The sequence below is a fragment of the Podarcis gaigeae genome (genome assembly GCF_964106915.1).
Source record: "Podarcis gaigeae genome assembly, chromosome: 11".
NCBI lineage: Eukaryota > Metazoa > Chordata > Lepidosauria > Squamata > Lacertidae > Podarcis > Podarcis gaigeae.
The window spans coordinates 64,343,393-64,359,654 of NC_139687.1; the positions used below are offsets into that span (position 1 = coordinate 64,343,393).

Here is a 16,262-nt window from a genome sequence, read left to right on the forward strand (position 1 = left end):
CCTGAGCGGGAGCTGAAGCAACAGGAGGCTCTGCTCTGCATCCCAGCTCCTGGGAGTCTCAGGTGGGGAGAGCCCTCCTCCTCCTGCTGCTGCTGCTGCTGCATTTGCTTCCCAGGAGAGGCAGCGAAGGATGTCTTGGCGTTGGGGATGTCCTTGCGCTCAGAGCGCTGGGCAGAGGCAGGGAGGCTTAGGTTCCTGGGCACTGGATGAGTTTATTCCCAGCTGCTTCCTAATTCTGGTGCATCTTTTAAGGCGGCCTGTAAAACCAGCAGGCTAGTTAGCTGTGCTCCCTCTTGTTTCCTCGTTGATGCTGGGGGTCAGGCAGAGATGACTTTGAACCTTTCCTGGCAACATCTGGACCCCCTGGCACCAGCCCACTTGCAGCCGGGATTCTCTATGGTGTGAAGCTCTTTGCTGTGTCATTCTGTTTGGGATGGATCATGCGATGGGTCTTGCTCATCTTCAGTGCCTATTCTGGGTTATGAGTGGGATTTCTCCCCCCCCACACACACCTGAGCCTCTGCTAGATCCTGAGTCCTCTCTCCACCCCCACGTCCCCCACAGCGTGGTGCCTCATCCAGTCTCTTGAGTCACTTGGAGCCATTTCCTCTGGGGGAAGCATTGGGCGGGGAGAGGGAGGAGAGTTTTGCTCCTGACTTGCACCCTGTGGCCTGGTTTTTGCAGGGAGGGGTGTGTGTGTTGGAGTGGATGAGCTTCCGCTTCCCACCCCCAGCATCCCAGTCACCCTGTGATTTCTGGCACAACAGAGGTTGGGTTGGTGCTTGTTAGGAGAAGGGGGAGTCTTTTTTGAAGATAAAAGGCACCTTACGCATGCCCTTCCTTGAGATGGCTCTGAGCATCCCTGCAGCTTCTGCCTGATGGCCCCCAATGGCTTCTCTTCCCCCAGGCATTTTGCATGTCTCTCCTCCAAGTACATGTGCCCCGGGGTGCCAGCGGTGATGAGCACCTTGCTGGCCAACATCAATGCTTACTATGCTCACACCACAGCCTCCACCAACGTGTCTGCCTCCGACCGCTTCTCGGCTTCAAACTTTGGGGTAAGTGCCCCTGCTGTCTCCCCCCTGCCCCCCGCTTGCTTGCTTGTGGGTCCAGGTTCAAGGGGACAAGGAGCATCATTCTGTAGGTTGGAAGAAATGCTGCCTCTTCTTCCTGCCAAGGCAAGTTCCTTCACACTCACAAAGACACTTGCCCGAGTGATGCTGATGTAGAAATTGGGGTTTGGCTTTTGCTGCCCATCTCCCCTTGGGACTGAGTCCCCTAAGTCCATGGTCAGTCAGAGAAGAATGTAGGGAGGCAGGATCCAGTGGGAAGCAAGGCAGATCTTTATTTTTCTATTGCAACAGAGTTCTCTCCACTCCTTCCAAGGAGGGAGAGATCCTGAACAAAAGTGTGCAGGAACCTTTAAAGACTTTTGACATTGCCCAACCGCCTTAGCCAAAGAACACCACCAAATCATCATACATACATCACAGAAGGAGGCAGTTTACAGCAGAAATCCTGTCTGCCAGGATGCCTGATAATGGCCTCTGGTTGCATTACCTGGGCAGTCTCGCCATTCTTTTGTGAAGGTTAATACTTTAGGATTTGTAGGCGAAAAGACAATGGGAAGGCTTTCCCCATTTGCCTCCCTTACTGCAGAGGAATATTTGAGGTCACTGGAAGAGTCAAAATGGCTTCAGGATTGCTCTCCTGTACTATTTCAGACACACGGCTAATATATTTAGATATCTGTGCATTTATGAATATTTATGCTATATTTGAGACCTCAGAATTCTTATAACAATGCCAGGGGCCTGCTCTGCCTGAAATGAATCAATCGGTGTTTGCATGCAGTTCTTTGGATTTTTGATGTTGCATGCCTGATAATGTAACAATCTTGAAATTGTTTGTGTTGCCGCTCTGTGGTTTTAAAGCAGAGAACGAAACCAAGTAGTGATGTCCCAGTCCTTAAACGTGGGCAGTGAAAATGCCTTTTAACCCTTTCAAATCTCCAAGGCCTCAAGAGTTCCAAAATAACACTGATTGGATGTTTTCCCTTACTGTAAAGTAAGTGGGGCTGCTCTAAATCTTCATGGGATTCTTTTTCCCCACAGAGGGGTGATTCCTAAGGGATCCTATTTATTTCCTGACAGAGCCGCCCTCCTCAGGGCAGATTCCTCTGCCACCAGGTTACTCCTCAGGCCTGGGGGCCCAATGTGGCCCTTTGGGCATCTCTTTCACACTCTGGACTCTGGACTGGCCACGCCCCTTCAAGGGCCCTGCTTCACGACCTTCTCGGGTGCCTTTGCCCGGCTGGAATATGCCCTGGAAGTGACGGTGCCTCTCGCTTGCCTGAATGGAAGGTGGAGCAAAGTGTGTGCAGAAAAAGCACCTTAGCCTTTTGCAGCCTGCTGTCCGAATGCGCTCTTCTCACTTTTGCCACTGCCATGGCGACCCTGGGAGGTTGCAGCCCTCGGACAGAAAACAATTCTGCACCCACTGCTTCAATGGATGCAAACCTTTTCACTCTGTTTGTGACTGAGTGGCCCTTTTTTGGGGGGGGGGGGAGAGAGAAATGTACCCCAGAAGGGGAGCTCCCCTTTAGGCCTGGAAATAGGTAAGGACCAGTTTTTGGCCGCCCCTCTAACACATCCTCTTTTCCTCCTGCACACAGAAAGAGCGATTTGTTAAACTTCTGGACCAGCTGCACAATTCCCTCCGCATTGACCTGTCCATGTACCGGGTAAGAGCCACACAGAGAGACTGTGAATAGTTCTTGGCACTCGTGAACCCCCTCCTGAGCCTTCAAGGGCCTCGCATTCATTATGTCTGTAATCCTCACTGCTGTGCTGTAAAGTAGGCCAGCCTGATTATCCCCATGTTGGCCTGGGAGGGTGAGAGAGGCTTGTCTCAGGGTTTTGGCTGAGGCAGGGGGCTTCCTGGCTCCCACTGAGTGGAGTCCTGCTAGTCCTTTCTGCTTTTTTAAAAATAAACCTAGGGTAAGAAATGTCTGAGCAGACAAAGGCTGGGTGGGTGGGGAGTTGTCCTTCCGCTTTCCAACTCAAAAATCCTCCTGTGGGATGAGGACACTTCAGAATTTAAAAATGGAGTGTAATAGTGACCTTTTGCAGAGTTGTCGTGCTCCCATCTAAATTAGCCAAGATTGGGAACAGGCTTTGCAGCTCTCGCCGGCTTGATAATGCCCTCTCCAAAAGACTTGGGGTGGGGAGGGGAGCCGCGCTCTTGCCTGCAGCTTCTGCACTGTGAACCATGCTCAATGCGTCTGCCCAGACAAATCCAGCATCACTGCACCCCTGCCAGGAAAGCCCAGCCTGTCACACTCAGGGTTCAGTTTGGATGGCTCTTAGTTAGGATCCCTTGATGGATGTTTCCACTGGGCTCAGCTGAATGGCATCAACTAAAGCAAGCCTCTTTGCCAATTATTTTCTCTTTACCCCCTTAAAGGTGACCTTAGGAGGACTGTGATACCCAGATTGGGTCTTTATCATGTTTTGGATAGCCTCTATTCCCATTAGTATTGCTATAGCAATGCAGAGCATGGCAGGGAGTTTCTCCTCGTTGCGATCAAGTAGAGAGAGCTCCTCTGCCTTGGTATACAGCCAGTTCGGCACGTGGTGACGATGTTGAGAGTTTCAGTTTCATTTTTGCAGTTTGGGGTTCTGCATAGCAATAAACAAAAAGGAATGTGCACCACATTGGCTAGAAACAGCGCAAGGAAATGGCCTTTGGGAATGGTGTAATTATACATTGTAGAATAATACCGCTCGTTATGGTGGGGGGAATAGTTAATCCTTGGATGAGATGCCGGTTCATTCTGCTGCCAAAAATAGTAGCCTAGTGTGAGCTGCAGTGAAATGTAATTAGATCTAATTTGTAATGATAAGACTCTCTTGCATAAATGGGCTCCTAATTGATTGTCCCCAAAGTGCAGCTGACGTTCTGTCTTGGGGAGCGAAGCCCTTCCACATTAATTAAAGGTGTCTTCTGCCCTGGAAACGTCAACAAGGAGGGAGGGCGGCTCCGGCTCAGAAGCCAGCAGGGCCAGAACCACCCAGAGAGGTTTCTTTCTTGTTGCCTTGGCTCTTGCTCACAGCCAACTTTTAAAAGGAAGCATCCGATCTGTTTCCTTGACGTTTATCGTTCTGAGGATGCCTCAACACAGAGTGAACCAAGCGTGTGGCCGTTGGGTGAATTGGTATCATTGTTGCGACCAGGGAAATCCTGCACTGAGGGGGAAGTCTCCCTTCCTTGTGCCCCTCCCTTCCGCCCTTCATCCCAGTCTTGTTTAGCTATAAGCAGTTTTTCCTGTCGGGTTAGACTCATGCAGGGATGTGGTCTTCTAAGAGATGTGAAGCTCCCATCAGCACCAGCCACCAAAAACCAGTAGTCAGCGGTGATGGGAAGTCCCCCAAACACCTGGAGGGTCACAGGTTCTCCACCTTTGGAAGAGCCTCCCGTGCCGCTGCCTGTTTGGGCCACTGAGCTGGGTGTTTGTCCCTGGGTGTTTGAGCCGTGCTCACCTTTTTGCCTTCTTTAGAAGGGGATTGGTTTTTCTGCCAACAGAACAACTTTCCGGCCAGCAGCCGAGACCGCCTGCAGGACTTGAAATCTACCGTGGACCTGCTGACCAGCATCACCTTTTTCAGAATGAAGGTAGGGGTCTTCCTCCCAGTGGCTGTTCCTGGCAAAGCCAAGCCCTCACTCTGGCAGAGACCTCCTCCTCCTCCTCTCTTTCTCTGGGGAGGAGCTTGAGAAAAGCACTCTCAGACTGTCCAGTCTATGGACTTGTCCACACTTTTGCCCTGCTCTGTCCAGGCACAGCTCTGTGCTTAAAAGCTCCAGGCATGAGGTTTTTTCCCCCCTGAAGCTTTCCCTGCAAAAACTCGTTCTTTAATGCTCAGTTGGAGCAAACAGCAGTTCGGGTTTTCTGCGGATTGCCATTTGCTCTAATTGAGCTTCAAAGAGTAGGTTTTTCATGGGCAAAGCTCCGGAGCAAAAACGGGTGCTGCTCGGACATGGAGCTTTAAAATGCAGACTGTGCCTGGAAAGAGCGGAGAAATGTGAAGTGTGGAGAAGCCTTCAGCCTCCTGGTCCAAGGAGAGGTCAGCCTTTGCCTCCGAATGCAAGATCTCTCCTCCATCCTTCCAGCAAGTGGAGATTCTGCTGCAGGTCCCAACTGAGTTGTTATCGCATCTCGCTCACTGGTGTGGCTATGAACTTTCCCGTGTGCTTATCTGACAGCCTTATTCATTTGCCAATTAATTAAATGCTGCTTATTTGTAAATATCCCTGGAAACAAAGTTAAGTACTGGAACAAAACAATTCATTTTACAGGAACAAGAAGCGCATTATTCACAGTGAAGGCTGCTGCTGATTGGTAATGAAATCTGCCTTTGTGCTTTTCCAGCTAACGGGGAAGCCAAGTGATGATTTCTGACACCCGTAAAGCTATTACCGCTTCGATGTGAGTGCTGGTGCAGGGAAGCGGCAGGCACACCTGTTTATTTTATCTGAACAAACAGGCTTATTCTGCTCCTGGAACATCAATACCTGTGCTGTCAAGTTCTTTTTCAGGCCAGGTGTCTGAGCTTGTTTTGACTGCTCAGAAATTCAGAATAAATGTTCTGCAATGGTGTTTTCCTCTGTTTGCAAATGTTCTGAGAAGCCGCATCTAAGGTTTTCCCTCTTCCAAAAACTCTGGTTTTTAAAGTCGCAGGGGTCCCGTGCATTCTCCAGAGCAGCAGGTTTCTAACACCCTTTGTAGGCAACAAAGCCTCGGCGATCTGACTGCCAGCCTCAGAAGCGGCTTCTCTCTGCCTCCCACCCTCTCCTGCCTTCCTTTCCAGGTCCAGGAATTGCAGAGCCCTCCTCGTGCCAGTCAGGTGGTGAAGGATTGTGTCAAAGCCTGTCTCAACTCAACGTACGAGTATATCTTCAACAACTGCCAGGATTTGTACAGCCGCGAATACCAGACAGACCCTGTGAGTCGAGGGTGACAATAGCATTTGTATTCCACTTCATCTGGAAAGCCCTCCCAGAGTGGCTTAGTAAGGGGTCAGAGTGTCTCTGCCCTTAGGCCCATGTTCCAGGCTCAGTCCACGCTTTAAAGCTCAGCGCCAGAGCATCCCCTGCCAGCGCTTTTGCCCGTCTTTTACCACTGAATCGGAGCAAACGGCAACCCACAGAAAAACCAGTTATCGTTGCTCTGATTTAGCGGTGAAACGCGGGTTTTCCCCTAGAAGGTGCTGGGGGGGGAGCCACACACTTGGAGAAAGAGCTTTATAGCCCCGGCCTGTGCAGCACGAAATGCAGCCCGAAAAGCAGACTGGATGAAGCTTAAGAAAGACGACCCAGAGGGTGGGAGGGAGAAGGAAGCCCAGATCTCAGTCGCACCATCTCCAGGGGCCCTGTGGGCCCAGGCACCCACAATTTTTTGGTTCTGGGTGCCTGGCTTCCCTCGTGCCCTGGCAGAAGGCGCAGGCCCTGGCCCAGTTGCCCATCTGGCACCTTTTGCTTTTCCTCTAGAACAAAGCTCAGGACATGTCTCCCGAGGAGCAAGGCCCCAGCATCAAGAACCTGGACTTCTGGCCCAAGCTCATCACCCTCATTGTCTCCATTGTCGAAGAGGACAAGAACTCCTATGCCCCCGTCCTCAACCAGTAAGCAGACTCCGTGAGCCGGCCGGATTCGCTTTGCCTGCCTGTCTTTTTTGCCCTTCCTGTCTCTTTGGGGTGACCCTGTTTCGATGGTGTTCCCACTCAGACCCCTGCAGCGTTAGGGCTCAGATGCTCTCCTGACGAGTGGGGTGAGAGCAGCTCCTCTTTGGGCTGGCCTTCCGGGTGCCTTTCTCCCCTCCGCCCCACTCCCCTCAAGAGCTCCTTGTGGATGGGTCTAAGCGGGGCTGGGGGAGGGGCTGCATGCGTAGGGCAAGTGAATAACACAACAAGGTTGGGGGCTCTCACTCAACCCAGGAACTTGTGGTAATTCGGGAGACGGACCTCACTGGCCAAGGTTGCGGGATCCTGCAGAATCCCTCTTGGCAGCGTTTTCTGAGAGCGATCCGCCGTCAGGGATCTTCCCTTCCCTTTAGGTTTCCTCAGGAGCTGGCTGTTGGGAAGATCAGCGCCGAAGTCATGTGGAACCTCTTTGCTCAGGATATGAAATACGCCATGGAAGGTAGGTGGCTGGTCTTGGCATTCCTCACTGCTGCAGAGGGTTTTACAAAAGCGCTTCCTGGCCTTTGGCCCAGGTCCTTGCTCCCTGCTGATGAGCACATTTGCCAGGGGCCGGCACTGGGCTGGAGCGGCTGCTTTCAGTGCCTTTTGATTTCCAGGAGGCTCCTGTCGAGGCTCCCAACCAGCCATAAATGACATGGGAGCTTTCCCTGCCCTGCTCCAGCGAGGCTCCCATGGGTCGTGCCTTCCAGCTTCTTGCTCGGCAACTGGCCAGTCACGTTCCGCTTGGGTCGAAGCCTTGCAAAGGCCGGCTGTCCTCTAATCAAATTACTTCTCCGCGATGCTGCAGCCGGAATCCCTGAGCTCTGTGCCGTGTTCTGTGAGGAGCTGCCAAAAGCTCCCGGGGGAGTTTCTCAGGCCATCCAAGGAAGCCTTGCCAGCGCTGCTCTGCCAGCTCAGCACCGCTGTCGCTTCTTGGAATGGAGCTTGGCATCCTTCGCCCCATCAGGAGACTGAGGACTGGCCCTCCTCCTGCACCAGGCGAGAAGCTGCCAAGCCCTAAGAGCAGCCGCTGGCTCTGTCCTCTCTGGGCCCAGTCACCTTCCCATTCTCTCTCCCCCTGGACAGAGGGCGGCATCTCTCTGCCCTTAGCCCCTGAATTTGTGCAGCTAGAGGAGAGGAAGTCCCTGCTCCCCTTGATTCGCGCTGTGGGCTAGTACCTGAGTGGAGCAGGGCAAAGAGGGTGACCCACAGTTCATGGGATGTTTCCAAGGACCTTCGTCTTGGGTCCCTGCTTCTCCTGCTCTTTGGCATCCTGGGATGTGGGGCAGGGGAGAGGGCTGCTTGCCCCCACCTCTGCCCCAGACCTGTTGCTGGTGTCCACTTTTTCTTTGCCCCTTCTCGCTGAAAGGTTTGCTCTACACTTTTATATATATGGCATGCTTTTTTAAATTGAAGCCGTGCTTGTGGTGGGGCTGGGGGGGTCGCGATGGTCGGAGAGGCCTGTTGGTTGCTCCTCTCTGCACAGCCATCTGGGGAGACAGGAAGGGAGATCAGCCACATCCTGCACAGCCGGCCTGGGCTGGAAACAGAGCCAGCCTCTCCTGAGCTCCAGTCCCTGGAGGAGGCTGGCAGAGCTGGCCAGACAGGGCTGACCACTGATCCACTGCAAACTCCCCACTCCAAACTCTAAATGAGCCACTAGTCTGGGGAGCATTTAGGGGTGGCATTCCTACTCTGGTTGTTATCTTCAATGATCAGAGCATTAGAAAAATCTGGGCATCTGAGGTTAGTTTGCTCAAGGTGAGGGATCAAACCAGCAGGAAGAATACACAAGTGTGAATACATGGCATGGATCCTGCCATTAGCTACTCCTCCCCACCCTGCGATATCTTGGCAACATGCATACTCATTTGAGTAATAATTATCCCAGGCCTCCAGCTCCTGTTTATGCAAAACACAATGGGGGGGGGGGAGGAGAGGGGGAAAGGGGCCAGGCGGTTAACTGCACTGAGCCATGATGAAGCCTCCTTCTGCGGGTTTGAGTTTTCAACCTTTGAAGCCGTTGCTGCCTTTGCTTCCTTTTCAATGCTCTGGGTTTGAGCATGATGCATTTTGATCATGGCTAATAGGCACAGGGGATGTGATCTGTGTTTCAAGATGTCGCTTCAGGTAATTAGCATCCAATTGGTTCTGACACCTCGAAGAGCAGGAGTGAGACACACACACACACACACACACACTCCTGAGATTTTGTCCTCCCTCTGCTGCAGTTCTGCTACAAAGTGGAGCTCTTCTTTTGGAGCGCAAATGTGACTCTTCCATCTCCTGTATTTTGGTGGGCTAAGCCTCTTCCCTCTGGGCCCCTAATAATGTCTGGCCTGTGTGTGCTTTTTGTCTCACCCCCTTGCTCATCTCTTAAGTTCTGGATAGAATGAGCACCCTCAAGGCATCACGTGGTAAGAGCCTTCCCTTTGGTGACCCTTCTGAATGTTTCTGCTAAAGACCTTTCCTCTCCATAGCGAGAATAATAGCACATAGCCTCCCACCCCCACCCCCACCCCATGGTGTGGTCGTCCACATCAACAGATGTAGAACATGAAGGGAGAGATCCAGAGGGTGGCAGCATAAGAACGGGGCCTTTTCTGCGATGGCTCCCCATTTATGGGGTGCTCTCTCCAGGGAGGCTCACCTGGTACCTATCTTTAGATGCCAGGCAAAAACATCCCTCTTCTTCCAGGCCTTTGGCTAATGAAACAATCTGTAGCCTTTTCAACTGGGGGAGGGGGGTGTATGCTTTCGGTTTGTCTTGTGCTTCTATATTGCAAACAGCCCTGTGATCCTTGGACGAAGGGCAGCGTAGAAATTTAAATAATAATCCTAAAGAGGTGAAGCGTCCTTCTGAGCAGCTCTCTCTAGAGGAGCGATTCCTGGTGAGGATGGGAGCCAGCCAGAGGCCTCTCGCCTTGCTCCGCTTCTGACACGGATAGACAGGAGGATCTGCAGCCAACTGGCAGCTTTTTGGAGCTGGGAGTCAGGGAGGGCGGTGTGAACATTGGTGGTTGGTTCACTCCTACCTTTTCTCTGTCCAAAGCCCCACCTATATTTCGCATCCGCATGGTCCTCTTCCAGGGCGGTAAGAGCCTTTTTTCTTTCTCCCTGACTTATTCTAGTTTAGCAGATTCCCACCCCCTCCCAGGCTGTGCGTAGATCGCAAACCCCGAAGTGATGCTTAGTTTGCAGAGCAGACACGTCTGCCTGAGCCCCTTTCCATCTCAGGCCAGTGGCGCAGGAAGCAGCTTGTGTGTGTCGCTCCACCCTGCAGAAAACCCCGCCTGCTGCTCCTCTGCTCTGAGTGCGCTGTCCCTCCCAGCTTCTTTTCAGGTGCCAGGTACTGTGGGGCCTTCTCCTGGCCCGCCCTCCTTCTAGAGAGCCTCACTGGGAGAGCTCCACTGCTTGGCAGTGTCCAGGCGAAGGTATCCTGGTTTTATGTTTTCATTTCCGAGCACAATTCAAAGTCTTGGTGCTGACCTTGAAAGCCCTAAACGGCTTCAGTTCAGTAGACCTGAAGGAGCGTCTCCACCCCCATCGTTCAGCCCAGACACTGAGGTCCAGCGCTGAGGGCCTTCTGGCGGTTCCCTCCCTGCGAGAAGCCAGGTTCCAGGGAACCAGGCAGAGGGCCTTCTCGGTAGTGGCGCCTGCCCTGTGGAACACCCTCCCACCAGATGTCAGAGAGAACAACAACTACCAGACTTTAAGAAGACAGCTGAAGGCAGCCCTGTTTAGGGAAGCTTTTAATGTTTAATAGGTTATTGTATTTAATATTCTGTTGAAAGCTGCCCAGAGTGGCTGGGGAAACCCAGCCAGATGGGCAGGGTATAAATCATCATCATCATCATCATCATCATCATCAGATGTCCCTGGGAGGAAAAACCTATCGGCCATCGCAGCCCTTCCTCTCTGTAGGGTCAAGTGTGAAAATCTTGGCCGTTGCCAACGTATTGGCTTTTAGACGTTGCTGTCCAAAACTACAGCACTGCGGTCTTAGAATCATAGAATCGTAGAGTTGAAAGATGCCCCAAGGCTCATGTAGTCCAACCCCCTGCTAGGTCATAGATGAGAGATGGCCATCTAGGCTCTTTGAAGGAGAGTCCACTACCTCTCATGGGAGTCTCTCCACTGTTGGATGGCTCTGACGGCCAGAAGGTTTTCCCTGATGTTTAGCAGGGACCTCTTAAGTTCAGGGTATCATCTGAAAGCGCAGAAATCTTGAGAAGGAGGTCCGGCTCCTTCTTGAAGGAGGAGGCACAGGATACAAATATACACGGTGCCTTCATGTTATGCCATTGGCTCTGTTTTCCCTGGATATTATCAAGTGGGGATCAGTGGCATTTACCAGCAATTTTTAAGAATTTAGGCAGCCCAAGGTTAGAAAAGTTTCTGCCAGGATAGTTGGCATTTTTTGCATTGAGACAAGTGTCATGGAAACATTCTGGAAGCGAAGGTGCCAAAAGCTGAAGGCTCTGCGTTGGCTTTGAAGTCTCGTCTCTCCTGGTCCTTCTCTCTCCGCGTCCTGAAGTCTTAAGATGGGCTGGGAGAGCCAGACAGCAAGAGGCCTGAGCCCAGGAAAAACCTACAGGGAGCCTCGAAGGGCCATCACACACACAGAGGAGATGAAAAGCCCGAGTGTTTCCTGTTCTCTTCAGAGGTCTTGTGGTCCCGAGCAGTAAGGGTGAAAACGGTGTCCTGAGCCTAAGGTGTGAGGAGGAATGCAAAGGTCTTCTTCAGCTGCTGGGAATTCCCTCAAGGGGTCTTGGGAATGCCCTCCATGCTGTTGGGTGCTCCTTCTGATGTGTGGCACTGGTTGGTGTTGGCAGAACAGGAAAAGGTGGGCAGGGGATTTATTCCAATTACCTAAACCTGAATAATTTAAAATGAAACTGAGGCTAGTGATGGAATTTAACCCATTTTTCCGTCTACAAGACGCCCCCATGTATAAGATTCCCCCTATTTTGGGGAACTCCGACTTAAGAAAATGGAGGGAGAGCTATAGGTGTATAAGAAGCCCCCAAATTTTGGAAATTATTGGAAACCTAGTGTGGTGTAGTGGTTAAGAGCGACGGACTCGTAATCTGGTGAACCGGGTTCGCGTCTCCGCTCCTCCACCTGCAGCTGCTGGGTGACCTTGGGCCAGTCACACTTCTCTGAAGTCTCCCAGCCCCACTCACCTCACAGAGTGTTTGTTGTGGGGGAGGAAGGGAAAGGAGAATGTGAGCCGCTTTGAGACTCCTGAAGGGGAGTGAAAGGCGGGATATCAAATCCAAACTCTTCTTCTTCTTCTTCTTATACACGGAAAAATATGGTACCTTGGTCCTCCAATTATTCTGTAGCAGAAGAGCTCTTGCTTTCAGGACGGCGGCTTCCTCTGACCAAATGTCTGGGGATCTCCTCGCGCCTTCAGGCTTAGATGGGTATCCACATGACCTCCTTTCTTTCTCTTTCTCCCCCCCAATAAGTCTTAATTACTGGCCCTTGCCCTCCTTGAGTGCTAATAAAACTCTCCTGCTGTCTGACGTGGGACACAGAGTTGCTCTGCGCTTGCTTTCAGCAAAGCCCCTTTCCCCTGGGGGCTTTCGGGATCTTAGACCGGCCTGGCCATGCCTGGCAAACGACCTGCCCTTGGGGATTCCAGGACATTGACGCTTCCCTGGCCGCTTCTGCTGAAGAGAAGGAGGGGGGCGCCCTGGCCGGGGTCATCGGCTGCAGAGGATGGTGGCAAATCCTGCTGCCCCTCATTGCCCAGAGAATGCGCAGCTCTGCTCCTGGGAGGGAAGGGGGACTGTTTCTTGCAAGCAGTGGCTTCAGCCACACACTTAGGACCTGCAGATCCTCAGGTGGCTTGAAAGAGTTAGCTGGTTAGATCTGTCCGTGCCTCGGATGTGCCTCCTGGGCTTGGCCTGCGCTTGGATGGGAGACAGGGGGAGCCCCCCATGCTGCTGTCCTGAGCTCATGCGGAAGATTGGGGGAGGTCCGTTTCACCTTGGGGAAGAGCCCAGGAGCCACTGGCCCTCAGCGAGGAGAGACCAGAAGCTCCCTGGACCTTGTAGTTGCAGCGTGTGGGTCACTTCTTGGCAAAAGGTGCCGCTCAACCTGGAGAGCACCCAGCTGTCTGCCAGAGAAGGGGGTGGACAGGAGGGACTTTGGAAAAAGAGAAGAGGAGAAATCTGGGCACAAGGTCTCATGCTTGAGACGACTGACCTGGGGCAAGATGGAGGCATCATGCGCCCCAATGGCCTTGTGGGAAGTGTCTCTCTCGTCACCTGGGCAGGCAGACAGTGCAACCTGTCTTCAACTTTTTGATTTGTATCCCACTTTTGCTCCACGATGGAACTCGAGGCAGAATCATGGGGTTCCCCGCTGGTCTCCCATCCAGCGCCAGACCAGACCCAGAGCTGCCCAGCTGCAGCAAGGCGGCTGCTGTGTGCCCTTTTGAACTGGACCTGGCGACCTCTGTGGAGCAGGCAACTGCTTCTCCCGGCTGGTTCAGGAAGCTGCATGTGCTGGATTTGGAAGCTCGTTTTAGAGAGGCTGGAGGAGCCTGGAAATCCAGGAGGCCAAACCCAGTGCGCCCCCCTCCCCTTCCTTCTGGTTTGCCCAAGGACTGGGCTGGCTTGGGTGAGACGGGGGGCAGAGGGTGCTCCAGAAGACACTCCAGCATTGGGGGCTGCTTTTGTTTCTAGGGATTTGCTTTGTGCTTCCAGCTCTAGGAGATGTGCAGCCTCTTAGCAGGAGGACCAGCCCTAAGAAGCTGTTCTCCTCTCATTGCCATGGCAACCAGAAACTCTTCCCATCTATTTTTGAAGTGCTGTGTGGAAAATCAGCTCCGGGCCCCAACCGGATGAACTGCCATGCCCTGCGATCGTTAGCAGGATCCCAGGTTGTGGGGATTTCGTGGGTTTTGGACATGCACCGTGTGGCAGGGCGTTCTGCCCTGCGGATGTGCGGAGGCTCCTGTTTTTGTGGCAGGTTGCTGGGAAAGGAGCCGATTGAATTACTCACCTGACAGCATTCTCATTCCTTCTCCCTCCTTCCCTCCCCTCCCTCCCTCCCTCCCTCCCTCCCTCTCTCCCTCCCTCCCTCCCTCCCTCTCTCTTCATCTCTCTCCACCTTCCTCACAGAACACGAGAAGCACCGGCTGTGCAAAAGCGCCGACTACATGAACTTGCACTTCAAAGTGAAGTGGCTCTACAACGAGTATGTCTGCAGCCTGCCAGCCTTTGCCGGGAAAATACCTGAGTACCCTGCGTAAGTACCTGGCTCACCCTGGGACCTCCGGCTCCCTTGCAAGGCACACACCCCTTGCCCCCCCCTGCGCCACTGCCTCCCCCCTTCGGAAAGCGGAGGCGCCTTAAGTTCTCCGGAGGATTCGGCTGTGTGACCCACAGTGCCCTTTCCTGGCGGCCTCAGCCTCCTTCCTCTTAGGGGTACGTGGAGCAGGATGCCTGCCTCCCCAGGTTGAAATGCTCACTGGTGCAAGGGAGGCCTTTCTGAGGCGTGGGGCTACCTCCTGGAAGGGCCAGTCTCTGCCACTTACTCTTTCGGTTGTCCAACGAGACACACATTTCTGTTGGTGTTTGTTCACCGCCACCACCCCATTCAAGAAGAAACCTTAGAGGGCTCAGCCCACCATCACAAAAGAAGTTCCAAAGGCCAGTGGTCTGCTGCCAGAGGGCTCTGAGCTGGGAGGACAAGCCAGAGCTATCTGTCCTTGCTTAGCCCCTCTCCTGGAGGCTGAGGGGGCAGCTCTGGCACCAGATGTTGCCTCTGGCCCCACAGAGGAAGAGCTGATGTAGAGTAATGGAATCACAGAATTGGGAGGGACCCAAGGGCCATCTAGTCCAAGCCCTGCAATGCAGGAATCTCAGCTAAAGAATCCCTACCCAATGGCCATCCAAGCTCTGCTTTAAAACCTCCAAGGAAGGAGGGAGTCCGTTCCACTGTCGAGCAGCTCTTCCTGTCAGAAAGGTCTTCCTGATGCTTAGCCAGAATCTCCTTTCTTGTAACTTGAAGCCATGGGTTTCGAGTCCTGCCCTCCATGTGGCAGCCCGAGAGATATTTGAAGACAGCTCTCATAGCTCCTCTCAGTCTCCTCTTTTCCAGGCTAAGCATACCCAGCTCCTTCAACCGTTCCTCATCAGGCTTGGTTGCCAGATCCTGGATCATCTTGCTTGCCCTCCTCTGCACACCTCCCAGCTTATCAGCATCCTCCTTCAATTGTGGTGCCCAGAACTGAGCGCAATGTTCCCGGTGGGGTCTGACCAAGGCAGAATAGATTGACTTGCAGCTCTGTTCTGCCCCTTTCTCTCTTAGGTCTCCAGTTTCACCCTTGAGGGGAGAGCCACAAAGGCCCTTGCCAGCCCCTCCCACTTTCCTCCAAGGGCTCATCCAGACTTCCTTTTGCACCGCTCAAAAAGGAAGCACCCAGCCCTTCTTATAAAAGGCCAGATCAGACCCTTGGTCCATCTAGCTTAGTGGTATTGACTCTGACTGGCAGCAGCTGCCCAGGCTTTCTGGCTGGAGTCCATCCCAGCCGTGCCTGTAGCTCCAGAGCCCTTGTTCATGCAGCACTGAGCTGCAGCCCTTCATGTTTGCAAAGGGGGAGAGACCTGCCCCCCCCCCCCCCGGCGCTAGCAGTGTCACAAGCAGGGCAAACACATGCAGCAGCCTTGCCGTTCCTTGTGTGCCATCCTAGGCCATAGAAAGGGGAGGGAGATCGTAAGAGCAGGAAGAGGTTTGCTCAGTTAGCATCCTTGCTGGAAGTCTGCCAGCACTTCTTGGCAAAGCTCCAGAAATTAAATGGAGCGTCTGATTCTGGGGCTGAATTGCTCCTGTAGCTGTGAAGCTTCAGGCTGTGGATTAGAGCAGAATCTGGACCTGATTGGGGTCCAGAGTACCTCCTGAGTCTCTCGTGGGCTGGAGCAAGGCTTCCTTCCTGGCCTTGTCCTGAACAAAAGAAGGTTGTCACGTGTGATCACGTGTGATATGCTGCCTTGTTAACTGTGGTTCCAGACCTTTCTGGTCTTGTGGAAACTGCCTTTGGAGTCTGCGCAGCCGCCAGCAAGAGTCTCCATCAGAATCCCAGCATGCTCTGGTCCTGGACCTGCAAAACAGTCTGAAGAAGGAAGTGTTCCGGAGTGTGAATCAGACGCCAGGATCGGCAGCCACGCTGTGCCTCTGTGTTTCTGAACTGTGAAAGGCAGAGTGTTCGGATCACGTAGAAGAGATGGCGCGTGTTCCGTCCTGCTCATTATTAAGGGCTAATTACCCCCTTCCCCAAGCCAATTCCACGCTTCCTGTTTCTAGCCCACATGAGAATCTCCGCTGCCGGCTTCCACCACACACAGCCCCGACTCTGAGCCCAGCGCCAAGGATGATTCAGTCGCTTTCAGGAGGATTACAAATCCGCATTTCTTAGCTGTCTCCCTGTGCACCAGACTTGCCTAGGCTGCCCCACCGAGAAAGCCAGGAGAACGCTGTACCCACCAAGTGGTTGGATGGCAAGGAACC

At 53.1% G+C, this 16,262-nt stretch overlaps 1 protein-coding gene across 17 annotated transcripts in view; it reads left to right on the forward strand.

Annotated features, from left to right (window-relative positions):
* The window catches only part of UNC13B (unc-13 homolog B), a 156,312-nt gene that overhangs the window by 115,391 nt on the left and 24,659 nt on the right, over positions 1-16,262 (forward strand). For 16 of the 17 annotated variants that reach the window (XM_083702515.1, XM_083702517.1, XM_083702512.1 and 13 more), the window contains 7 exons: positions 908-1,058; positions 2,675-2,743; positions 4,585-4,674; positions 5,868-6,002; positions 6,547-6,680; positions 7,112-7,197; positions 13,874-14,000. In XM_083702515.1, the coding sequence (XP_083558641.1) occupies positions 908-1,058; positions 2,675-2,743; positions 4,585-4,674; positions 5,868-6,002; positions 6,547-6,680; positions 7,112-7,197; positions 13,874-14,000 (792 nt within the window). Of the gene's footprint in view, positions 1-907; positions 1,059-2,674; positions 2,744-4,584; positions 4,675-5,867; positions 6,003-6,546; positions 6,681-7,111; positions 7,198-13,873; positions 14,001-16,262 lie in introns of those variants that run through there. The other variant, XM_083702528.1, reaches the window with a different exon arrangement.